Source organism: Vidua macroura, chromosome 8 (genome assembly GCF_024509145.1).
Source record: "Vidua macroura isolate BioBank_ID:100142 chromosome 8, ASM2450914v1, whole genome shotgun sequence".
NCBI classification, from domain to species: domain Eukaryota; kingdom Metazoa; phylum Chordata; class Aves; order Passeriformes; family Viduidae; genus Vidua; species Vidua macroura.
In genome coordinates, this window is record NC_071578.1 from 29792286 (window position 1) to 29819582 (window position 27297).

The 27297-nt window shown below is 40.0% G+C and overlaps 1 protein-coding gene across 4 annotated transcripts in view; it reads left to right on the top strand.

Annotated features, from left to right (window-relative positions):
- The window catches only part of ARID5B (AT-rich interaction domain 5B), a 114062-nt gene that overhangs the window by 53689 nt on the left and 33076 nt on the right, over positions 1–27297 (top strand). For all 4 annotated transcript variants that reach the window (XM_053984219.1, XM_053984218.1, XM_053984220.1 and 1 more), the window contains one exon: positions 25402–25514. In XM_053984219.1, the coding sequence (XP_053840194.1) occupies positions 25402–25514 (113 nt within the window). The remainder of the gene's footprint in view (positions 1–25401; positions 25515–27297) is intronic.

The following is a 27297-nucleotide window of genomic DNA, read 5'->3' on the forward strand; positions in this document are numbered from 1 at the left end:
GCCGGGGCTGGTTGTGGCTGTCAGCCCTGCATAGCAGAGCAGGGGAGCTGCAGCATCCACCGGTGTCACTGCCAGAGAGCTGCTCCCATGGGAGGGCACTTGGCAGTTTGGTGTGGCTCCTTCCCTCTTCAGGTGCCCTTGGGCAGCAGTCTTGGAGACAGGGGAGACAGGGGGCTTACACCACGTGCCTGCAGTGACTGCGTGGGGCCGTGACCCAGCTGCTTGAGAAACACCAGGGCTGTGAGCCATGGGGTGCCCAGTATGGCCTGGCCTGGATAGCTCTGGACTTGGGGCTCTCACTGGACAGGAGGTGAGAGATCCCCTCTCGAGAGTGCCTGTGGCAGAGGCAAGGGCCTGGCTGTGCTCAGAACTTCTTTTTATTTTTGAGCTTAGTGACTATGTAATGGTATTATGGGGTTTACATGTTTTACCAGACAGAGTTCAGCAGAGAATTAATGTGTAGTTCCAGCAAATGAGAGTTTGCAAGTGAGCTGTTCTTCTGTGCCTGATAAATGGAATGCTATGGGTTACATAGCATGCATTTTGTCATCTATTACACAAGCATCCTCTTTATTGGTGTCCATTCAATAAATTATTGTAGATGTACATTACTAATTCCTTCCGTATGAGATTTCCCCTTGATGGCTGGTTTTGCAATTCAGCTATCAAAATCACGTTTTGTCATCATAGCAAAAAGTAAGATGGGCTGTGTTCATCATATTTGTGAGCCATGTCCATCAGTGGTCTCATTTCTGGGGCAGTCTCTTTTGCCTCATACGCCTTCATTAGCACATCCTTGTTTGACTGTTCCCCTGGTTTCTGTGCCTCCCTTGGACCACCAGGCCTGCTCAGAGTCTGGAGCTGTGTCTCAGAACTCTGGGCCCACTGGCAACCCAAGCCTCGTGAGCAGCATCCCTGAGGTGTTGGGGCTGAGCAGTGGCAGCGAGCAAGGGAAACCTTTATGGCCGGGGAAGGGCCCCTATTCCCATACAATGGAAATGTGGAGTGGTTTGTGTCAGAATATGGTCACATTCTTCTGATTAAACCCACTCAAAAAAGACAACATTGTAATATTTTCCAATGACTGTTTATCATGAATTACGTCAGCCTTAGTTTAAATTGCTATTATTTCTCCTTAATGCTTCTTGGTGCCTGCATAATTTACAGCATTGGCAGCTGCGGGACTATGAAATAACCTTTCACAACCACCATACAACAGTAAAGGACATGAAGTTTTTGTTGTTAATTATTATGGGACTCCTTTAACTTTTTTACAAAGTGACATAAAATATTGTTGAGGTATTTATGGTTAAAGCTACTTTTACGTGGATCTATTTTGTTTCTGGCTAGTTCTTAACTAAAGCAGTCATTTGTGGTTATTATGCCTAGGGAAATATTATGTCAGAACTGGTTTAACAGTATTATTATGTATCCCATGTCATATATTACATGTCAGCACTTGAGGCTGTCTTTCAATAAAAACAAATGTAATTTTAGCTAATGGTCTTTTAGGTATAGGCCGTTTGTAAATTTACCTGAGTTCATTTGAAGGTATACTAAAAAGCTTTGTTCTCCGAGAGTGCACTCGGGTAATTTCATTTTGGCTTGAGATGGAATTTCCAAAATATTTATCATTATTTCAATCAGAGGGTACTGCCTCTAAAAAGCAAATAGTTTCCCAATACCGAGGTTAATGTACACATTTTAAGGAGCTGTAACTGTTACTCATGACTTTGTTTACTTTTCCCCCCTTTGGAGCTCACGCTTCCCGGGTTCCCTACTGGTCAGGCTGATAGGAGTATCCCAGGCAACTAAGCCACCTAATGATGATACTTCACTGTGCCGCTTAAATGAATAGCTTACACCTTCTGCATAATCCGTGGGTGAAGGGGGAGAGAAATCAGAGGTTGAAGGTGAGTTTTAGGTTTCCTTGAAGTTGCATTTCAAATTTGGAAAACACAAACTTACACAAAGTAAACTTTCGAATTAATGTGTCATTCCCCTTGGTTCCAAATACTATGCATATTTTCCAGTACTTACTTATTTAAAGCAAGAAATGAAGCATATAGGGTGTGCCAGAAAGTTTACACAAAGAATGAAAACACACAAATGACTCATGAGAACTTTTTCTGTGGTTCTTTTTTTCCTCTTGTTGTTGTTCTTAATGTGTAATTATTTAATTACTGGTAGGCAAAAAAAAAAAAGAAAAAAAAAATCATGACTTCTCTCTCTCTTTCCTTCTCCCCTAAATCTATGCTTGAGCACCATAAAAATGATCAAAGCCTCTATTTTTCTCCTGCATTTTCCTCCATGGGATTGCTGGTTTTGGTGACTCTATTTTAAGAAACTGAAACTGCTGGACAAAAAAATTCAGTTTCTGTCCCCCCTTAAATGCTTGGACTAAAGAAGTAAAGATGCAAACATGAAACTGAAAAAGCAAGCAAAGAGCAGGGTGAGGATTTTGTGTGTTGCTAAGGTGAAATTTAATAAGGGGAACATAAAACGGAGCTAAACTTGCCTGGATGCCATGAGATTTTTTAATATTAGGCAGCATGCTTGATTTCCCTGGAAGTGAGTGAGCATTCTGAATTTAGAGTTGTTTGGCAGGGGGAGGGGGTGTTTCGTTCTCTTTTTCAATCAAAGGCATTTCACAAGCCGATTGACTGTGAAAGGGAAATCTATCATTAGGTAAGAATGTAACAAACTTTTCCGTTTAATGAATGAATATTAGGTATTTCAGGAGCCCATAAAAGATGGTAAAAGAGAGAGACAGAGCTGACAGTCTGAGAGATTTTAATAAAGATTGAAGTTAGTAGTGAAAAGGTCAAAGTGCCATTTGTTGAGCCCTTGCTTCTGGCATGGTTTCAAAGCTCGCAGTGCTGACCGGGGGGCTGTGATGTGTGTTAATGAACAGTTGTGGCACTTAACTGAGATCATGGGTTGGTCACATGAATATATAAAAGATATGAGTGAACATTTTCCCCCTTTTTGCAGCAGTTTGGCTCTTGGAAGGACTAAACAATTAAAAGAAATGTTTGAAATGCTTGAACACCACATTAAATCCCCTAGTCTGTAAGGAAAATGAGCTATGAATAATAGAATACTGCTCTAGTTAAATATAGTTATTCAGAATTGTTTTTAGCCACAGATGTTATGCCATTTTAGAAACTTAGACTAAATAATGTCAGATCTTGTTTGCTTTTTTAGTATGTTATTCATTTATTGGGAAATTCAAAATTTAAAACAGCTGGGAAAGGGTTTGGTGTTCACTAAGTAATCTTTAAAATGTGTACATTTCAGACTTACTCTTACAGGGCTGTTTAGAAATGACTGAATTGTATATTATAGTTATAAAGTTCTGTAAACATGCTCTACCATGTAGATGATAGGGAAACATGAAATGGGAAAATGAGATCATTTTGAAGCCATTTTTTTTCTATTACAGACTTGATAAAACAGCAAATGGCTTTCTCAATTTAAATAATTTGTAACTTTCCAGGAACGTTCATGGATGTTATGAAGAGTAGGTCTAAAATAGCAGCAGAAAATAATGTTCGTTCTCCTTTAATTCTCCCTTTGATGTTTATGTCAAAACGAAGGAGTTAATTTATCTAAGAGTTTCACTGCATGAGTTGGACTGTACAAAACCAATCATGTAGAAATAATAGACTACCATTGGAAGTGCTGTACTATTGCAGTTTTAATAGCTCTTCAGTTCTGCTCAACAATTAGTCCATACATTTTATAGCTGTGTATTTAAGAAACTGGCATACTCAGCAAAATCATAGTAATTTGGAGATGATGCAATGTGGAGAGAAATCAGAGTAAGAAAATTAATTGAAAAATAATGTTTTGTTCAGGTTTGGGTTTGTTTTCTTTTAAAATTTTAAACACTGCAGTAGTAATTGCTGGTGAGTGAGACTTCTGCAGAATGTAAATTTCACGTGGCTGGGATTTTGTGAATTTGCTTTTAAATCAAATTGCAAAAGAGGCAAAATAGGTCATTAAAATTCTTGCTATAGTTTTCTCTCTGTGAAATCAAATGAGGGCATTTAGGGGGATCCAGAGTAGGGCTTTTTCTCTCTATTGACAATAGTGCTGTTTAAGTTCTCAATATCTGTCAGCATCTTTGTAAACCTGATCAAACAGATCACGGGCAGTTAAGCTACTTGTGTAAATGATAAACTAAGAGACCTCGGCAATCCCTTCTTGCATGTGTTCATAGCCACTGGATGCTGGTAGTTTCTTCCTAGGTCCTGAAAGTGAAGGCAGATTTTAATAAAAGAAGTAGTGTGGATTTTTTGTGTGGGTTTATCATTGGCAATTACCACTTTTTAGTGATTTTTTTTTTTTTTAGTTGATATATTGTCCATGATGGGCCAAAGGTGAGTGAAGTGATGATAGTTTACATTTCAAATAAAGTTTGGGCCTCAGTATTAGACACATAGATATGTCTTGGTCTTTAAGTGATCTGGCAGCATTTCCATGTGGTTCAGGGTTGTTGTGTTGGTCATAATGGCATAAATTACTTGGAGTAATGATAGATAACCAATTGACTAGAATAGGAGAGCAGACCTGCTTCTTGGATTAATAAACAGGGAGTAGAGAGGTGTGACTATTCCTGCCTCTAATGCTAGAGGAAATCATTATCAAGACACTAAGAGCTGACATTTTTGGTTAGTCAAATGATGATGGCTTGCTGCAAAAAGGGTGGTACAATTTCATGGGATAACTGCACTACTAATACTCAAATGCATTATTCTGAACTATGGGCTTGTAGAGGAACATGGAAGAGCAGGAAGTGTTTTCAAAGAGAGGTTTTGCCCTAATTTTTTCTTTGTACCTGATTCTGATGCCTGTCCTTTGCATATTCAGATACTGGACAGGGTTAAGGAAGGGCCCAAAAAGCCATCCATGGGACAGAAAACTTGTTTCTAAGTGAAAGACTAAACAATGTTGCTCCAGTTAGTGCACAGAGGAGAAGACTAAGAAGGGGCCCAGTCATTCTCTTAGTACTTTCATAAAGAGGAGACCTGTGGCAGTAGAGGTCTCTGTAATTTGGCAAACAGACACATAGCAAGACCCCATGCTTCAAAGTGGAAGCAGGTAAATTAATGCTGAAGCTAAGGCACAATTTCATAGCAGCGAGGGTAATTAACCGTGGTAACAACTTAGCTAGGAGTAGCGTAGATGCTTTATTACTTGAATCCTTTAAATCAAGACTGCTTTGTAAAAGACAGGACCCTTACTCAAAGAAGAGATACTGTAGTCCAGTACTCTTCATCCAGTAGTCACTCAGCTGTGTAGGCAGTATCTGCAGAAGGTAAACAAGGTGCTAATAGCCTCCTAATTCCTTCTGACCTTAAAAACTCTAACTTTATTAATACATGTAGTTTATAGCATCTGGGCCAGTAAAGTCTAGTCTGTGCTGGATCTTGTGTCCATTATACAATAAAACAAACCTTCAAAAAAAATTGCTTGCACTCTTAATTAGACAAGGCAGTGCTTTGCCTCTGTTCTGTGGACAGGAGAATGAGGAAGAGGATTATGGAGGAAATATAGGAGCTAGACATCAGTGTCTTCACTGATCCACGCAGGTGGTTGTTGGTAGCCTATGTCCTCTTTGTTCTCCTTCCCTGTCTCCATCCACTATGAGCAGTTGTCTGCCTCAGAGCACTGACTGGGCAGTGTGCTCCTCTGCTCTCGTCTCTGGGGTCTGATCAATCCTTGGCCTGTTCTCTTTTCAGGAGATCAGCTTAGGGAGAATTTTAGGTCCATTTTAGGCAACTTTTAGTAACTTCTGCAAAGGGCTGTCTCCTCAGGTGAAGAATGGAAAACATAATTCAGCATGTCATTTAAATGTGTGGCAACACAGTGCAAGATCATCAGCAGACTTAAGAGTATCTGTTTCATGAGCCTTCCCCGATGGGTCTTTCACAAACATCTCTGGTCACCTTAACTTTGCAATAGCTTTAGAGAGATGTTAATTAAAAAGAAGGTGTTAGAAACAATTGGGTAGTAGAAGAGAATGAATTTATTTGAAATCAGCAGTTTCAGGTCACTGAAAGTGTAAGAGAATATGTGAAAATGCTACTGGTGATCATCCTGCTGACATAAGTGATATCCATAGACACTGCTGCTGCTTCAACAGAGAGGTGTGCTGCTATCTTCCACCTCTGTCATCACCCGGCTGTGTTTCCCTCTGGATTTGCAACTGTAGAGGAAGTTGAACTCCCAGTGAAAAACAGCTGTTTGTTGTGGGGTGGCTTGTTTAAGTAGGTGTTGATGATTCTACTTCTCACTTCCCTGATTAAATAAGTCCCTTCCCCTTCAAGTCTTACAAACCTTAGCTGAACTGTGATGAGCTGAGCCTGTGTCCCATTACAAACTTTCACAGAGGTAGAGCACAATTTTGAAAAATGGAAAAGGTTGTTCCCAGGGTCTTGAGCAGCACTTAGCTCAGTATACCATGTTTAAAATTAGCAGTATAGTTGCCCTAATTCTTTTCTAGCATCCCGATTTTGCAGTGAACCATAATAGTGGTACTAATTTGCCAAAAAAGATGGTTCTTCAGGGGGTTTTTGGTGCTGGTTATTTTGAAAGGCAGCCTGTAATTAAGATGAATATGTGTACATTGTGGATGTCTAGTTATGGTAGAGATGGTTTTTTTATAAAACACCCCCCCCTAAAAATTACCTAGCTGCAAATCCTTGCAGTTACTTAGTTTAGAAGTTTAAGTCAATTTATGGAAGTCTGTGTTTACTGTCTTTGGAGTTTGGTCATGACATTGGAATGTATTTTGGAAAAAAAGACCCTATAAAATGAAATCCACATTTATGGATAAGAAGCACAGAGCACTTAGGATCAGCAGTGAGACTACAGCATCTCTTTGAAGTGTAGCAAAGAGAAGTACTTGCTGGTGCCATGTTTGGTTTGGAAGGTACTGAATTGATACACTCCCTACGTTGTAACACTGTAACAGCAGCTGGACCCAATGCAATTAATTTCATTAAAATGTGGACTGTGATATCCCAATGACAGCAGTCAGAAGATAAAACTAGATCTGAAGCACTTAATTTAAAATAAAATTTTATTATAAAGTCAGGTCTGCTAAGATGCTGCTTTTGTGCTGCACTGCATGTGAGTAATCTGAGTGACTCATCTGGCCTCTGACATACTGGAGCCTTCAACATTCCTAGCCACGAGTGTTGCCCTTCATAAAAGAAATACCCTATTTTTGGTATGGCAGTGTCCTCAGTTTTAAAGAATTTTCCTCTTTTAAAGTGCTCATACAATTAATGCCTCATGCATGTATTCAACAATAGTTGCCTAGCAACCATCAGAAATATTCGGGAGAGCAAAGGCAGGCAAGATGAATGAGCAGTAACATCAGCTCCCATTTCAGGTGAGCTGGAGAAGGCATCAGGGCTGTCCTCACTGGGTCTAAGCATGCAGATCCATGAAAATCGGACGGTCCCAAAGCAGCAAATACAAGCTCCAATTGGCACATCAGCCAAAGTCAGAGATGAGGTGGGTCATGCAGCCAGAAGCAGTTGCACGAGGCTGCAGTTGGATGGACTTTTGCAGTTTCAGAAGCCTAGACCAAAGCAAGGTAACAATAGTTAAATAGGTTACAGGAAGTCAAAAAACACTCCTTAGTGGATGAAGAGAGTTTTGCCACCTTGTCTTGCATTTCTGCAGCTAGGGAATGGGTGAGGTTCCTGCTTCCTTTGGCAGGAGCATTTGGCCATGGGTCTGAGCTCCAGGCAAAACCCCATGGTAGGGTTTGGCTCCACCCCTTCACTGCCCCTGGTTTTCACTTCTTGCTGCATTTTAGTTCTGGAATAACTTTTGCCTCACACAAAGTTGTCTCATTCTACTGAGTCAAGTCCTTCATGCCTTTTTTTAGCCCTTGAAGTTGCCATTTAAATGAAATGGAAATCTTTTCCACAGTAACAGCCCACGACTACTATACGACTGTTTAGATTTTGGTCTTTTTTCCCTTTTTTTTTTTTTAATCAGAAAGGTTGTAATTAAATGCTTGGTCTCAGATTGGAAGGATTAGGTTTTATCATGGGTTGACATATTCAGTGCTGTCACAGCTGGTGCTAGTGTGCCATGTCCTGTACCCATCCCTTTCTCTGGATGAGTTTTGGTGCTATTCTACAGTGGTTGTACCATTGCAGCAGCTCAGGAAACTCAATGTTCGCTGTTCAAGCACAAGGCTTTGAGCCCACATTCAGTAGAATACACTATCTTGTCAAAACCATTTGAGATGAGAGTTTTAATCTGTATAAGTATTTCCAGTTGTTTTCTTTTCATTAGACACGTTAAAATTAAAAAGCCTATTAGTGTTGCTCAGAACATTTTTGACTGCCTGCCCAATTTGAAGAAAGTTATGAAATTCTGACATATTCCTGTTGGATAGGAAAACCTGACTTATGATCATCTCTACTTCAAATATAAAGGTTAAGAACAAGATTAGGATCCCCTTTCCACTCATGTAAATCCACAGGAGTCAATTACTTTGAATTCACAGTGCTGTGATTTAGATCAGAATCTGGCATTAGAGCTTTTTGGGGTTTGCTCTTACACCCACCGGCTTCAGTGCCACTTGAGTGCCGACTCTTTGCTTTTGGTATGTGGTGGTGGTATTTGCATGTGGAAGTGCCTCAGGGGCCCCACATAAAACATTGCTTCACTAGCTTTAATGGGATTTTTTTTAGATTAAATGGTAAGATGTTGAAATCAAAATATGTAAAGGGTGGTCGGGAAGTATTAGGCACACAATGGTAATCAGAATGTGATTTTTGAGTTGGGATATCTCATGACTTAGCTGAAAAGCTCATGTATCTTGGAGCTCTGAGGCTTTTAATCTTTCTGATTATAACAGGCATTTTATTTCTGGCATTGACAGTTGATGAGATATCAAACTTAAAATATGCCATGATTCTATAGTCTAGTAGTGCTTTCTGGCACTGGTCAGTGACTAAATATAGCCAGTTTTGAACTGCTGTGATAAACCTGGAAATAATGTTGAGCAGAAAATTCTCAGACAATTCCATAGACAAATGTGGAATATGAATTTACTTTTCTGGATTGCATCTTGTTTGTAGTATATATGTTTTTGTGTCCTGTGGCTCTCATCCCCAAGTTTTCCAACTGCTATCCTACAAATGTTTTGTGGTACAGCTAAATCTTAACTAAGGCATCTCAGTGGTTCATATTGGTTCATGCTAAAGCAAAAAAATAACATGGTTTTTAAACCCCAGCTATTTAATGCATTCTTTTTGGCTTTATAAACCATTTTGCTTTGTTTTTACAAAAATAAAGTGTATTTTAAAAAACCCGTGCATTTCCAAAAATCACTGATTATCTTCCAGTGAGCATAGTCCAGAAACATGCAGATTCTTGCATTGTAATATGGGATATATTACAATGCAAGAATGAGTGGTATTCATCTGTCATGCATAATGTGGAGGTGATAGAGGAGGAAAGGAGCCTTTTAGAAAGGATTTTTTTGTTTGTTTGGGGTTTTAAAATTACTTGTTTGCATACATTTCTTTCCTTTTCCTTTAATTTGTCTTTTCTTTTTGGTTATTGTTGTTGTTCTTCAGGGTTGTTTTTTTGGGGTTTTTTGGGTTGGTTGGGTTTTTTTTTGTGTTTTTTTGTTTGTTTTGGCTAGGGTGTTTTTTTTTTTTTAATTTTAAACTTCTACCAGGCTATGCTTAATTTCAAGATGGTGTCTTTACTAGAAACATAATCAAATGTAATATCTTCCACAACCTCTTCATATGCATGACTGCATAAAGCTTGTATAACAGTTTATTATTATAAAATTAGTATAGAATAGCATAGAGCAAATGGGGCCCCTGGCCAGATGAACTAGACAATGAATAGTTATATAAGGTTTTGAGGCACATGTATTAGAACACAAGCGCCCTGTATTTTCTTCTCAATTGTCTGCTGTTTGTTAATGTTTCCCTTTCAACGTGATTGCATCTCAATTTAATAGCACTTGCCATTTCAGGGTTTACTGTGCCAGCACTTGCATAGTTACATCCCCTGTGTGCTGCAAAGCCTGCATGTATATTAAAACTGAACTAGGCATGGTTGGCTAATGGGTACTTCAAGGGATATGCACTTATAGAATTAAGTGATGTATGTAATTGTTAATTCTGTGTTAACAAGTTTGAAAAATGTGTTTCACCAATAATTGTAATGCTCCATTCTGTGCAAAGTGTGACATTTTAATTCTTGTTGAACAGTTTCCTACCTCTGCTCTGTGTTTTCATGGCAGGGTATTATTTTGCAATCAAGATAAAAGCATTATTTATTAAAGTTCTAAAATATTACATTACTGGAAGTTATAAGCTGCAGATCAATCTTCTCCTTCATGAAAGCATTTCATTGATTTTATTTTTTTAATTGGCCTTTGAATTTTAACTTAAGTTCCATATTATGGATTGCATATGATTCCAGAAGCAGAGAAATGTTTTAGTGGAGACTTGATGCTGTTTTAAAGGCAGCAATGTACCTGTCACAGAACTGTGGGAAAGGCTTGCATTTGGCTTACGCAGCTTTGGGACTGTCAGATCCCAGCCTGCTGCATTTTTTGGCACAGGGAGCCCATTGACTTGGGCTGTGGGAAACCTACATTCAGCACTATCGGTCCTTGTGTCTTTCTTTGCGCCTCCAAAGGAATTTCTGTTAGAGACTTCACTTGGGAGTCAATTAACAGCTCCTTCATGCTTTCAGTGAGCCTTTCCATGGTGAGAGGGTGCTCCATAGCATCTGGCTGCAATAGCCCAGGTGTCTCTTGGTGGTGCTTTCACCTGCCTTGGGAGTGCTGGATTTAACTGCTTTCTGTACGTAATCCAAACAGTCCAGAAGTGCAGATCCCCCTAATACATATTGCTTCAGTCCTCCTATTCTTCAGTTCCTCACCTTTGCCCCCCTTGCCACAGTGTCCCATCCCCATCCTGCTTCCTTTGCCATGCTAGGGCTGTTTCTCCCATGCCAGCCAGCCCTTGGTTCATTTGTGTCATTGCACATGTGAGACCAAACCCTGCCTATTTACTCCCTTTTGCGGTGAGTATATTAATTCTTCCAACCCTAGTAGGCCTAACTATGAAGCTGCAGAAAGCAAGGCTTACATTTTTCTTCCAGTTATTTACTTCATTTGGCTCTTCTGGGTCATCTCATCAGTGTAGTCTGACCTTGTGCAGACACACTGGTTGGCAGCAGTGAGGAAAGGCAGTTGAGAAGGGGAGACCATTGCTGTCCACCATGAAGTTCAGAAGCGGCTGTCTAGGATCTGCCTTCCCAGTGAAGCCAGTTTTTCTTACTTGCCAGTAAGATAAGGAAAGGGCAGGGTGGGATGAGCATAATAGGCTCAAAATACAATAAAAATAGCAAAGGAAACAAACAGTTTGTGCCTAATTTGAAACCAACAGATCTCCATGGTGATTGCAACAAATCTGCTAAGTTTGACTGTTTAGTGAAGACAAAAGGTTAGAAATAGGAGTTCACCAGCTGTGCTGGACTGTTTGAATGAGCATAGGAGTAGGAGTGTTAAAACTTTCCCAGTGACTGACTGACTGTGTGAAGGTGCTAAGGGGAATTCTGGGAATAACTCAATTGAAAACTCAGAGAATGCAAGTGTCTTCCTTCATAATGCATCTTCAGAAAAATCAGCTTCTACAAATTTCCTGGAATTTTTGCTTTCAACAGTGCTGTTGTGTGGAAAAGGGTTCATAGCACTGTGGCTTCAGAGAAAAATAACATGGTAGAAAACCTTCAGAAAGCAGGCAGTAAGCTTGAAACCCTAGATAAATAATAGCACTAATACATTTGCCACAGTGAATAATACTCCAAAACTCTTGTTTAGCATTGTACCAAGGTAAATTTTTATGTGAACTAGAAGCCAGAGATAAAATTGCAGTCCTAATTTACAGATACTTGAGATAGAGGAAGAAGGGACTGCATTAGTCCTCACCAAAGGAGAAATTCTGTTCATGGTAGCCTGAAATATTGCCATGCAATGCGTCAGAAAGTTGTTGTTGTTCACATCTTCAGAGTTCAGGGCTACTGAGTTTTGGCATGCAGACTGGGCAGATAGCACTTGCAAAATCAACACGTCCTTTTGCTGAGGCCATTGGCACAGAAAGCTTCCTATTTGCAGTTGTTGTTGTGTTTGAGTTTCTGAGATTTTTAAAATATGAATTTTGGAGAGAAGATTTAGTATTTAGTCATAAATGAAAAGATCTTCAGAGACAGCTGATGAAGACATTCAGAGTGTATGTTACACTGCATCATGATTTAGAGTTTCTTGAATAAATATTGACCAATTTGACCTTTGCTTTTCCTCAGTCAATATTTATCTCTTGGGACAATGAATCTTCATATTCACCTTAGCTGAAGTCCGAGTCTTACTTAATAGTGTACTTGGAAATCCAGAAGAGGTGATGATTTGTCTTGGTGCTAGTTTTATCTGTTTAAAATCAGATATGTAGGTTTGGCCACTTGTGTAACTTTGTCAGATTTCCTAAACAAAGTAGCTTCAGGTCACGGCTGGTGGGGAGGCTTCTAGGAAAAACTTAAATCCAAGAGATTTAAGAGACCAAGAGACCAGTCTGTAGACGAAGGGGGCAGTAGCTTTCCAGGGGTCCCACTCTGTCCCTGAGAGATGGGTCTGGGAGCAGGTGATCCCTGACACGGCCAGGTGGTGCTAAGACTGTTCTACCCCCTTTATTATTTTAGCGGCAGTTTCAGTATTTTGGGACTCTGGCTTAAGTTGAAGCTGAGACACAGCCTTCCTCTGAAAAGTGGGGGTGCTGCAGCAGCACGTATGGCTGGAACCACCGGGCCAGGGTCCCTGCACAGGTCCTGCCACCTCCTTGCCTGGATGCACAATGTCACCTCTTCAGAGTCCCACAGCATCACTGGCTGCTGTTGGAAAAAAACTCCTCTTACCAATTGGGGCAACACTTTGGAGTGGAACGTGAAATTATTGTGCTTGTGAACTGTGCTGTGAAAGTGAGAGCAAGAGCAATGGAAAGTGCTATTCAGGCAGTAGAGAAAGGCGGAGCCTTACAAATATCTGCTTATGCAAATGAAATCATTTGTCTTCTGAAATGTTCATTTCGCCTTTTCCCTGGTTATATTTTCTGAATTGCCATATGTACTTCTTGTGATATTTCAGTCTTGTCAAATAAAGAAGAGAAGGCCTTATAATTAACTTAGGATATATACCAAATAAAGTAATGTTTGTCATTTTTACTGTGTAATCAATCAATAATATCACAGGTGGCCTGTAAGTTAAAAAAAAAAAAAAAAGTCTAAACTGGTTTTGTAACCTTATAACTATCAAAGGTATTTGTTTGGGGAGAAGGCATTGAGAAAGAAGAGAATTTTAAAATTGCACAATTACAGTTAAAAAAACAGAGCAAGCAACGTCATGTGTTTCTGAAGAGCACACTGTTTAATTTTATAGTAACAGTATTTTAAGAATGCTGACAGTACACAGGAAGGCAGTGAATAATTCTTGTTGCAAAACCCTGATGGTTTGCTGTTTTCAAAATGTTAAGACTTAGTCAGCCCTGGATTTCTCTAAGGAAGAACAGGACATTTGGGGGAAAAAAAAGCCAGTAGTAATGTATCAAAGCAGCATTCAAATAAAATAGAGGTTTGGTATCCTTACTTAGAATAGACTGGAAAATGCATTTGTTTTCATGTACTTTTTTTTTTTTTTTTTGTGATGTGCCTGATTGACGTGTTTTAATACCAGTGTTATTTGCATTTCAGGGATGGGCTTCTATTATGCAGGAAATTGTCCAAACCCCTCAGCTGTATTTTAAATTGAAACTATTTATTTTATGAAGTGATTGTGCAGACTTAATTTAGTAATCTATTATTAAATCTATAGTTTCAGGCTGTATAAAGTCTTTATATAGCATGAAAACGGGCACATATGAAGATCTAGGCTATATATACACCTGGTTCTGTATATTAAATCTTTGACATATGTTGTCCATTTTCAGAAACAAATAAACTGCTGCTTTTGAAAACTCAGCTTCTCTTCCATATTAGGGAATTCTGCAGACTCCCTATGTTCCTTAGCTTCAGTATAATGCTAAATCAGCTTGTACATTAGTCTATTTTTAGTTATGAATGAACTTTATGGAGTGCAGCACACAGAGTGATTTCAGAGATTCTCACTCATAAAACCCGTGTGTCATGCGCCTCAGTTACAGCTGTAAACATTATGCAAGCTCTGGCGTCCTGGGTCGGAGCCCTGAAATTTTCAGGGGGAAAAATCATCCCCCCCCTCGCCCTTTTGTGCAAAATATTAGGCAAATAGTAAATCTGCCGTCGTGAAATCAGGTTAAATTGTGTGACCTTGGCTGTGGCGGGCGGGCTGCCTGGCGTGGCAGCAGGGGGACACTAGAGGGCAACTGAGAGTTTTCTTTAAACCAGCCGAGCTGGAGATGGTTTTAATATCAATTGTTTAATTCCGTGAGGATTTATTTTCTTGTCTGCAGATTTCACATAAGTAACCTCGGAGTTTCCATTGACAGCAGATAATAATCCAACTGAAGTTCTTCTGGGGGAAAATGCAGCAGGAGCGGGTCTGAAGCCTGCTCTTGCCCAAATAAGGCTTTTTTTGCAGACCCCATGTGTTAGATAATGATCAACTGACAGTCGGTCATGAGTTAATAATGCTGGATGCTGAAATATGCATACCATGTGGTATACAACAGTTCTGCGGGGAGAGACAAACACAGCTATAATTAGACATCTGAAACACAAGGAAGTGTGTAAATTGTTTAATAGTCTTCCACTTAATTCACTCAGATAATTTCCTAAGAACCAGTATTGACTACGGAAGAATATTGCACAACTGACTGCATATTTAGTTTAAACCCTGCCCTGCTCAGATAAATTTATGGATACAGCTCAGTTTTATTTGGATTTTTCTGAGTGCTAGAGATTTGCTGGGGCCGAAATGAAGAGATGGGTTCAGTTTTGTTTGTGTTGATGTTTAGGATGATTGCACCAATTCCATGGGGTTTGCATTCATTTAAACTGGGCACGTTGTCTTACAATCAGGACTTTAAAACCACCATTTTTGGGGTGTTTTGGGACTTGTACGGATTCCCTAGCTGCCTATACAGAACCTGACAAAATTGCCAGAGTTCCACTTCTGTGTTTAATTGGTGAAAAAGTGCAGATCCCTTCCTGTACTCAGCAGTGCTGGGCAGCGTCCCCTCTGCACCTCAGCAATAACACCCCATGTCAGGTGTATGCAGATCTCCCGGGGTGCCAAGGCTTTGTTCTGCTCTCTGCAGAAGTGGAGTTGTCTCTGAACCCTTTGCTGACTCTGTGCACTGTGGTGGGGGGGCCTGGCGAGCCAAGTGCTGCAAGTGAAGTTGGTGATGACCCAGAGATGTGAAAGGGCGCAGGGCTTAGGCTGTGGCTGCTGCTCCTGCCTCCACCTAATGCCTTGTGTTGTTGTTGTGGTGGCAGCTGAATGTAGGCATCAAAGGGGAGAGCTTACTCTGTAGTTTTTGCTTGTCACTTTATTAATATCTTCATGCAGGTTGATTATGCCTAACAAATTTTGATTACTTTGCAGTACAATGATCAAGTGCAAAGGGAAAAAAAAAAGGATAGGAAATTATAATATTCTTACACACAAAAAAAGAATCTTATATAATCAGTTACAAATCAGATATGCAAGAGATTGTTTAAATAATATATTTGTCACTTTCACATTGTGCACAACTTGATGATCATTGCTTCCTACCTGGCGTTGTCATTCCCAAAAGCAGGGTCTTGGAAACTGTCCATTTTATCCTTCTGGCATGAATTTCTGCCTGTTTATATTCGTGCACAATGTCCATCAGTCAATTAGCCCATCTCATCCATCTATCTACATGGATACGACTGGTTACGTTCCTGTTGTGTTTCTGAGGTATGTAGGTCATGTCTCCATTGGGTACTGCTGACTCTGCTAGACAGCAATTACACAAACGCTGGCTTTTACTGGAGAGAAGAAGAAACGTTGTTAGGAAAGCTGCCCTAAGATTTGCCTTTTATTTTCTACAGCCCTCTAATGGAAGGTCATCCTTGAGTGTTCTGATGATTTTTGATCAGACTGGCTGACTTACATGGGTTTGCTGTATGTTTTCACTTCTTGCTGCCATGTTTGCATTGCTTTTGTCTTGGCTATTACATAATCTGTTAGGACCTGCTCATCTGCTTGGCTTGATTTTTTTTTTTTTTTTTTTAAATTAACCCAAACTATTTTGAGACGCCAGACCTACACTTCTTGAGTGTTGCTCTGACCCTCCAACAGAAACTGAAGCCCCTGTCTGCTGTGTGCAGCCTCCCAGGAGGTGACCTTTGGGGATGGAGGGCTTTGGGGCTGGAGATTGCAGATTTCTGAGAGGAAGGGAAATTTGATGAACCCATGTCTGATCCTGTGTTGCTGCCCAAGCACAGGGTTTTTCATGAGATAGGACGATTTCTTTGTTCAGGGCTTGAATGCTTCTTTCCCGTTAGTGACAGAGAGAGCCATGCTGGCTTGGTTGTGTTCAAAGCTTAACACAGCCTCAAAGATGTGAATAGCCCCAGTTGGGTCATCAGACGTCCTTGCGTGCTCCGGGTCTTTACGAGCTAGGCATGTACTTTGCTGAATGAAGTCTGCAGCTCTTCATGTTCCTTGTCCTGCATTGCTCAGTACTTCACTGTGTTTGATCCTATATTCATGCAATTTCTCACCAGAAGAGCTACTGAGTCATCTAATCTGGTACGAACCCCAAGTAGTGGCTCATCAGCCAAAATTGCTGGCAAACTGTTTCATCCAGTTCACCACCTTTTTTCTGAAGGAGAAGGGAAACAGCTGTTTGAGCAAGGACCAGAGCCAGACAGCTGGACGCCTCGTCGTGCAGCCAACCAGGCTGCTGCAGCCGCCCGCAGCGGCCAGGCTCTCCTGGCAGCAGCGTGGAGAGCCCTCACCATGCCTGAGGCAGGACGCCCAGCTCCAGTCTGATACCTCAGCACTCCAGACCCTCATGTATTACTTCCTGCAGCGTGCACACCAGCTTGTGTCTGGCTCAGGCTTTTCCCAAAGGCCTTGAGAAGGCTGGTTATGCACATGACTCCATATTCTGGCACTGGATCAGGAATGAGGACTGCAGTGCCTGGGCATGCCTGATTATGCCTCCTCACTCCTGTGTACCAGCTTTTTCTCACCTTTGAGGCATTCCTGTTGCCTGGTAAAGTGACTTCTCTGTCATTTTTGCTCAAACCCAGCACAGCTTGAGTTATTCAGACCTCCCTGAAGGCAGATATCCCGTTGGCCACAGCATCTTCCTATCAGTGTATGTTGAATTTCCAGTGGGGAGTGGCCTATGAACAGTCACCCTTGGCTTGGTCAATAGGACCTGTAATCCCTGTTCACAGGTTTCATCCTGGAGCTGTATTGAGGAGCATTGTGTTTTCCTGGTCTGTTTTCCTTCTGATTACTCATTTGTATGACTCAGTCTTAGCACTGTGCCAGTCCTTGTGTCAGTGTGAATGTAACTGTCAGGGGCTTTATATTTATTTCACTGATGAAAATTTGTAACAATTCCTGAACTTACAAGGTTAGGAGCAACCCCTGTGGAATCCCACCAGAAATCTTTTCATTTGGTAGAAATTCCCCACTGATGCCTACATTTAGCCACTTCTTAATCCATTCAATATATGCTTGAATAAAATTATGTAGTGCTGTTTTTTAATCAAAGTATTATCTAATATTAAATCAGCTGTCTTACTGAATGCAGGTAAGTTCTATGTGTGCAGCTAGTTTCTCTAACCAAGCTTATAGTTTCAAAGTGTAAAATAAGGTACTTTGTTTGTTTTTCTTTTCTGTTGTTTTAAGATCTGGTTTCTGTAAAACCAAGTCAATTGACTGGCTTTAATTATATTCTTTTGCAAGCATATCATCTGGCTTCTTTGCAAGTATGGAACAAATATTTACCAAACACCTCTGCCTCTTTTTGAATCATTAGTAATAGTCCTGTCATCTGTAGCCAGTAATAGGCCTATATTGAATTTTTTTGTTACTTTTATTTTTATTTGCTCTAAGGTCTATTTGAATGTCATGTATTTTTCAAGCATATATTTTTCTCTGAAGTCTTCAGCTTTCCATTTCAATTTACTGCACTTCATAAGTTCCAGCACATATATAGATTTTGTCCAGGAAAAAAAAAAAAAAAGAAAACTACTTTTCCCCATTTTTTTTAAATCCACATTAGTCAGCAGGACATAAAGAAGTCCAGATCAAGGAAAAGTCTTAATATCCAACCATGCTGAAATGAAGAAAAAGAGACTCCAGGCCTCATCCGAAACCTTCTCTTCGTCTTCCATGGAAAAAGAGAAAAATTCATTTTTTGGCAAAATTCACCAACCTGGTGTTTAGAGTGCCTCTAAATTTTCTGTTAAAAGCAATGCTAGTCTGAACTGTAATTCATGAAAAATACTAGCATTTTGCTTTCTTCAGAGATTGTCTGGTTAGGAGGAGGGTCAAAACAACAGTCTGCAGCAAGTCATATGTCTCCACATTAATCCACACAAGGAAGTGTCTGTTTCACTTATTTCCAAATGGGGAATGTTTTCTTTAGAGAGGTAGCAAATTGATTTTCCCCACATGGAGCACGGGATATCTCATTTCCAAAACAAAACTCTTAGAAATGGCTACACAAGTCCACTTTTTCTCCATGTGGGTTAGAAAGCAGCATGATTCCTTAATGTTTCCTGCAAGGTTGTTCACTGCTGTGCTCTGGAGTTTCCAGATCAGGCCTGGCATGTTCAGTTATAAAGAAAGGAATAAACAAGTGTTTTCATTTAGAAAAAGCCTAGTAGAAATAATTTTGATCTTCAAGTTGTTTCATGTCAGCTTGAGCAAGCATGAGGGATGTGTGTGTGTGACCTCCACAGCTTGGTGAGGGCTTGAGTTGTTGGTAGGTGCTCATCATTGACTTCCATAGGTGTACTTAGGATCCTGTTGAGATCTTCCCCAAATTGAATTGATACTATTGTTTCCTAAACACGGGTCTGGGGTTTTTTTAGCACAGACTGATATTTTGCTTTTTTTTCCAGGCACTTTAATTTCTACCCTTTCAATGCAATATTAGGTTACTTACAGCTTGCTGCTTCTCTTCATCAGCTCAGCGTGCCTGGGCAATAAATGCTCCAAGCCCTCATTTTTGGACCCTGTTTCCTGGAGGCAAAAGCTTTTAAATAAACTTTCAGGGGTGAAAGGAAAATAAATTAAATGTGAAGGCCCGAAGTCAAAATGCAGAAAAGGGCATGAGGGGAAGGAGATAAAATAAGGAGATGGTGGTGACGGGTAAATCAAGGAAGCAGCTGGGACTCCACAAAATATGCAAGATTAACTAAGCTTTGAACAGCTTTTGAGACCATTCTTAAATACAGCAATATGCTTTTCTTAACTTCCAGATATTGCAGAATGCCGGAAGCCCCCTAGAGGGGTAAGTGTTAAAGCCATTAAACCTGTTAACTTTCTATTCATTACATTTTAAAAGGTGCAACATGTAACCATGCTTTTCAGCCAAGAGCTAACTTTTGCCAGGCTGCATTAGGGATGTTCTTAGCAAGCAGCTGTTTGCCACCTGCTACCGGGCATGGTCAGTTCATGGATTTTGTGGAGATCTGAGGCCATTCTTCTCACCTTGACTTCAATGGCCAGGCACCTCCATATGCCACTTCCAGCTTCTATTTGGCACCTGAATCATGAATAGCTCTGGGATCTGACACATCCTGCCATATCCACCTGCCTTGGAGGGAAGATCTCTTAATCTGTTCTGTATGTACTGATGGTTTTGCAGCTTAGGGCCAAGGGTTCTGGTATCACAGTTTTTGTGCATGTGTGTGAAAACAGTTTTTGTGCATGAGAAGGACTGGCACAGTGCAGAAGGATTCTGTGAGGGGACACTGTGCAAAGTGTCCTTCAGGGAACAGTGGCTGTGGATGCATTTGGCAGCTGTGCTGCCACTGCCTTATGTCTCTTCTGAATCCAGCACCACTGTTCATCCCTGTTTATTCACTTCTTGCAATTTGCACTGCTCCACCTACATCCTGCTTTGTGATTAGCTCCCTCTGGTACACTCTCAGCTCTACATTTAGAGCTCACCTGACTCTGTGAGCCCACCCTAAATGTAGACCCAGATCTTCTGCTGGCCCTTCTTTGTTGATGGCCATGGAGATTTTTAGAAGCTCAGCTGATTTTTTTAAATTGATTTTTGCAGTTGGCAAATATGCTGTTGTTCTTCCTTCATCTTTCCACAAAACATGGTCACAGAAAACAGCAGGCAGCCAGAAGAATCTGGTTGGCAGTGTAAGTCCATTAGCTGAGTACATTCCTCAGCAAAATATGGCAATGGCCTTATTTTCTTTTTTTTTTTTTTCTTTTTTCTTTTTTTCCTTTTTTTCTTTTTTTCTCTTACTTTTGAAGTGTGTCTGAGAAGCTGGAGTATCAGCAGGCCAGAATCAAAAGTTGTATCAGGAAATAGTTACGCAGGTCAGAGAGGCCTGGAAAGGCAAGAGCTTTGATCATGGGCATTACAATTGCTTAGATGTGCTCTAGAGTAAGAAATGTGGGGCAAGCAATTAAAAGATACATGTTTTAGGCATGAGTACAGTACTTGTTTACTTACATGGTTTGCTGAGCAGCCAGCAAGGTCCAAGGTTATTTTGGGCTCAATGTGAGTAAGTGATCCAGGTATGAAAAATGAGGTAATGCATTCCAGGCTCATTAAAAACTCTTGGCTACACCACTGATTTTGACAAAGTGCCAACATAGCTTGACCTCAGCTCTGTGAAGGCCACTATTTTTCTTAACACCCTCCTTTATAACAATAATCTTTTGCATCAGCCAAAATATATGAATGTAGGGAACAGTGTAATTGGGAGGGTTGAACTCACTGGCCTTCCAGTGATAATCAAACTCATAAAAAAGAGGTAATTTTACAGTAAGTGACCTGCTAAATTCAGGTACCCCAAAACAACAACCATTATTTCTTGACCTTTTCATGCCCTTATTGGCATGGATGTAGCTCAGGTGAGGCTGACCTGATAACAGGGAGATGGTAAGCCCTGTGATCACTTCCCCATCCTGGACACATACGAAAAGAAGGTGGCAGGTGGATGTGCTGTCTTGTTGTGGCAGCCTGTGTTTTTCCATTGTAAGTAGTGTTAATGGTCATGGTTGACTTTGGCAGCTCCCATTTTGGGGTATTTCTCTTTCCCCTGCATAGAACTTGCCTTTCTTGGGGTAAAACCAGAGGTGGGAGTTCATCTAGTGAAGCTTGGAAATTCTCCTTTGTCTTGTGTCCTGCTGAGCAGGCAGTGTCTGTGGAAGTTGAACATTTGAGGGTGGTAGTGACTGGAGAACAGTAGCCACAACCTTATGAATTTTGTGTGTAGGTGAGCAGGGTAGCTGCCTTCTCCCTTTCCTTCTGGCCTATCCCAATCACCTACAATATCCTGATGTTTGCACAGACTGGTGAGAGTGCTGGAGGGGAAGATGTAATTTTTGAGCAGTGATGCTATTTTTTGGCTTCATGAACAGAAAAAATTTCTGGCTTGGAGGAAACAGCTAGCTAGTGAGCAGCATTAGCCTTGAGCTCCTCTCTTTTCTGTGTGGTTCTCTTGGTGGGTCAGAGCCTACAACTGAGCTTATCAGTCTTTATTTCTCTGCACAGATGCCTCTGAATTGTCCTTGTTTGATTAGGCAGCTTGTGCTGAACAAAGAACAGGCTTTGGAAGCATCTTCTTACTGGGATATGTTTAGACAGCAAAGATTTGCCAGTCTACATCTACAGATAATCTAACTCATGCTGTGCATGGCACAGGCTTTGCATTTAACCTCTCAGGTGTAACAGTGTGCAGTAAAAACATGTAGGGCATTGCTGGTGTTTTGGCAGTACAGAGCACAGCCCCAGTTTGGGGACTCCTCCGGGCTCACGGAGTGTTCACTCGTACTTGTGTGCATTTTGCTGCTGGCTGTGTTTTACCTGGCCGTACCTGAAAAGTTTGCCAGGACTCAGCAGGTAAAAGGAGTGGGAAAACGCCACACAGTGGCAAAAGGCAATCACGTTGTCAATTACACAGGAAAGAAAGTTTTTTTAACTGGTACTGTGTTGTGTTGTCTCTCTCATACTCCTGTTATAAGCACTCACACCGAAGAGGTGGCAAATAATGCAAACTTTTTTCTGTACTTATTTATTCATTTTTTACTTCAATTTTCTTTGCTTATGCTCTCACCTTCTGGGAATGTGCAAATTATCAGGCCTCACTGCCACAAATCTTTCAGAAAATGAATTTGAAAGCCATGTGCACAAACACATGAAGAAAGTGAAAAATTTTGGATATTCTTAGGTAGTCATGCCAGAAGTCCTTCTCCATTAGACAACAGAAGAAAACCCATAAGATACTCAGTTGTCCAGTACCTACTGAACATCCAACATCATCAGGAAAACTGAATGTGACTAAGCCACAAAATATGTAAAATTGCTTTAAAATAATTATGAATAACAAATTCAAGACATTTGCAGCATGCTCATGAATATGTCAAAAATTAAACAAAAGATGACAAAATTGAAACATGAATGTGACTTGTAAATTCTTTCTTCAGTCCTAGTCATATTTCCTCACTCACACGAACAAAACGAATGTCACTGAAATGCAATAATCTTCAAATAATGTATTTATTTTTAGTGGCTTAGGGAGCAAATATTAATGGCTTTGTTGCAAATGTGACTTGGGACTACATCAAATGTTTTCTTTTACAGAGTAGATATTAGATGCTAGGACCTTCTCTTCTGATAATAATTCCTATTGCTGCTTTCTTGTTAATTGTGTGTCAGATCTGGAGTGGCTTTAGGTGATTTAAAATCATACCATGGGGCATGTGGGATGGTCCTTGTGTGTGCTGCAGATAGCCCCTCCCTGCTGCAGCTCCTGAGCCACAGGGAGAATGCAAATACCCCATTTCATAGTGGGTTTGTGCCAGTTCTGCTGTGGAAAGCTCCAATTTAAACAGTGTTTATATGCAAGCTCAATATACCTGGAATTTAGGAACAAATGCCTTCTTGCTTTTAAAGCTTTTAGCAAAACATTAGCAGTGCTTTATAGTGTGGTGCAAAGTACAGTGCCAAAACTCAGGATAACAAGTGTGTTTGAAAAACATTGAGCCTTGAACTAGTTTCTTTATTTGTTAAAAAGTAAGAATGGAATGAAGGACTGAAAGAAAGGACGAATAACTCGCCTGCAAGTATATTTGATGGTAGCTCAGCCACATCCCTCTTTGGCCATTGGTTGGGCCAGGCCTGGGGATCCTTTCATTCAAAGGTTAATCTTTTAATATGTATGCCAAAGTGTAGTAAATTGAGGGAACATTTCTGTCTCCTTCAGTACCTTTTTAAAGAACTCAGCGACTGCTGAGGCAGACCGTGGCTAAGGATCTGTCCATCCCATCCAGGTCGTGTGCCAAAAAATCCCTGTAGGCATCAGGAAGACATCAAAGGTTGAGCGGGGTTTATAAATAAGGCAGGGCGGCGTGGCCAGAGCTGGCAGCCGGCGCTGGAGCCCTCGGAGCTCATCCCACGCTCCCGCCGAGCCGCTCATCTCTGTTTATATGAGTAATGGAGCGGCTGGGGGAGGGGATTTGTAAGCACGGAGCAAACACTCTTAGTGTTCATTTTGTGTAAGACTGACATCCACACCACGTTGAGACTCCCAGCGACGTGGTGTGCAGTCACATGCTGTAGCATTCATGAGTACAGATATAAATCAGGCAGATGTTTGTCGACGGGAATGGGTAATAATTTCTTTCTCTCTTTGTTTGATTTTGCATGTTAGCCTCAGATGACAATTTCAGAATTGCTTTCTGCAGTACTTTTCAATAAGCAGAATGTGCTTCACTGGAGATAGATGGAGATATTTCTGTAGGGAGATAAATGTATTTTTAGATAGGCACAAATATGGACTTACTCCCATATGCACATGCATATATATACTCATATACATAGAGATTTTTTTTTTTTTTTTACCTTACACCAATGTTGGGGGAAGAAAAAGGATCTGACTTTTTATTTATTTTAAACCCAAAGCTTTTCTTTTTCTCTGAACAGACCAAATATGACAGTGCTACTCAAACTATAAAATCAAATTAGCACCCTTTATTGTGTTTGCAAACTAATTAAAATGTAAAATGTCCTGAAACCACTGGCTTACTGTGTAACAAATGTAAGATTAGAATCAATTAGAAGACACTCAAGAGGTTTGTGATGTTTAGATTTCTGACATTGTTCTAATCATCGCTTTAAGTAATGGAAACCATGGTTACCTAAAAATTAAAGGTTTAAAGGAAATGATCTTATTCGGTACAGTCATTAGTTAATGATTGTTTATCATTTTAAATGTTGCCATAGTAGTCGGAGGCTGATTTTTAAATCTGAAAGCAGAGGGGACATGTAGTAATGAGCAAACATCTGCTTCATCTATTATTTCTCTATATGATCATAATTTATGTTGTAATAGCACTATTGAAAGATGAGTGTGATATTTTTTATGATGATCCATATCCCATTCCTCGTATGGCTCAGCACAGCGAGGATTTAGTCACTGTGTTATTTCAGAGCTGTTTTATCTTAAAAATTGGACAAAACTGAAAGTGATTCACGTTAATTTGTATGTGTGGTATGTAACCCGTATGAAACAATCAATCACTTATTTCAGTACTTGTCAACTTCCAGAACTAGTTGTTAAGGTTTTTTTTTTTTATCCCTTTCAGGACTCAGGGGTAGTTTTTTTATTTTTTCTTAAACTTTTTTAGAAAAACTTTGACAAGACTGACAGGATATATAAACATTTCTTGGAGCTGTAAGGAATTTCAATATTTCAGAGCATTTACAATGCCAGATGTTTCCCAAAGTTGGAAATAGCAGTTAGTTCTCTTGCTTCAAGATTAGAAATAAAGGCAGCAGGATGATTAATGCAAAGTTGCCTATTAATATTAAATTTTGAGGGTTTTTTGTACCAGGGAGAAATATTTGTGCTTTCTCACTGAGTCCTTGGGAGACCAGTGTTTGACTTTATATTAATTAGTTATGTGAAAGGAGAATAGATTAGCCTTGGGGGATATTCTATAGAAATGTATAGTGTGTCAAGACATAACCCATAGAGGACAGGAATCTCATAATAAGCGTTTACTGTAGACAGATGTGTACATTTCTGTGAGTGATTGCAGTAGAATTATTTATTATGCTTTCGGCTGTTAAGAATCCAGTATAAGACAATGTGCTCAAAGTGTTCTCCATTAATTTTCAGCGCCAAATCTTAAAGGCAGACCACGCAAAAAGAAGCCATGCCCACAGAGAAGAGATTCATTAAATGGCATTAAGGATTCCAACAATAATTCTGAAAGCAAAGCTGTTGCCAAGGTAAATCACTTAATAATTCTCTTTTCAGCACTCTCTTCTTTTTTAGGTACAACCCTGCCTTTGTTTCCCAGCATGCGGTTTCACATTTAGAGTGTAACTTATTTTCTTGGGGAGGTAAACGTAAATTTTTTCAATAGTTTTATTTTTCACTTTAAATCATGCCTGTGTTCAAAGTTACCAGCAATTATAATCACCTAACAACCTAATGCTATCAGCTTGTTGGTAACTGGTAGTGCTTAAGCTTTCTTGGCATCTAGTGTTAGTTTTCACATTCTGTGACACACAAACATAGTGTATGACAGTATCTACGAATTAAAAATAAACCTGGGAGCAGCTCACCCTGTTACAATGTACTTCTAAATATAAGTTTGAAGATAAACAGACTATGAAACAAGAGCTGCCTCAGTAATGGTTTCTAAGAAGCAAACACAAATGACATTACCCTGATGTTAAGATCTCGACATTTTTAAATTGGAAAAAAAAATAAAAGATAAAAGCACAAACTCAGTATGAAAGATTAAAAAAAAATCTGGGCTGTTTCTTTAATACTTACTGCTGAGCTGCATGTTCCACGGTTTGCTGAATAGTGCACACTTTTACAGAGTCTTCTGTATGTGCTGCAGTGCTTAGCCCATGCTGCAACTAAAAATTGGATCACTGATTAGTGTTTATAGATTTAATCTCTAAGATATTTGTGGGTTTGTGTCTTTTCCTTAAAATATTTTAAAATGGAGTTTCTGTAGTATAAATTGCATCCTATTTTCTATGTTTTCTGAGTGGTTTTAGACAGGAATTTAGTTTTCTCTTAAAAAAAGAGCAGCACAAATGGCTCCTTTCAAGATGATTTAATTAGAAACTCTAAGGTGCAAGGATGGAAAATTACTTAAAGCAATAGTTGATTTTTATCTGAGACAGAACTTTGTCACTTATACTTCTAAGCTAAACAGCTAAAGAGATTTGCATATACTGAATTTTTACACCAACTCTTCCCAAATCTATTGTTTCAATAAATTAGATGGATATGTATCTGAAGAACACTTCCATTGTTGTGACCATGTCTTTAGGAAATACAGTGAATCTATAGATCCATTTGCGTTGGTATTGTTGTACACAGTGAATGTCCTGGGAGATTAGGAGGTTAAAGAGGTCAAGTAGGAGTGTTCTGCTCTCAGTTTCTCACAGGAAGGCAAATTAAATTCCACCTCCTCCTCCTCCTCCCTAGGAGTTCAGTTAAAATTGTGCCTTCTGTTGATGACGATAAAAGAGGCTGAAGTTCATGATGAAACTCTGCCCTTAAGTCATTGTTTTCTTCTTTTTGTGCCCTATTGTGCTCAGTTGGAGTCTGTACTATTGTATTAGACAGGCATGGTAAGAGGCGATGGAGCCTGGTGTGTAGAGTTGCGGGGTCCTGCCAGATACTATAGAGTTTGTCTGAATGTTTTCTCTGTGAAAGAATGTGCAAAATCAGTTGTGTGAAAATGTCTCAATTTGCCTCAATTCCCCCTTCCCCCAAGCCATTTTTCATGTCAAAATATTGCCCATGCACTGTGGCATGGACCATATTGTCAAGGCACCCCAGACTGTAGCACAAGTAGTTCTGCTTCTTCAGCACCTGATATATAGGTATTAGATAATTAAAAACAACAGTAACACTTCATACCAAATTGTTTATCCTCTCTGTTTATCTTTGGGTTCACACTACTAGTCAGATGGGAGGATATTTCAGATAAGAAGTAATTCCACCTATTTATCTAGTCATACTGTGCTCATCATTGTGCAGATA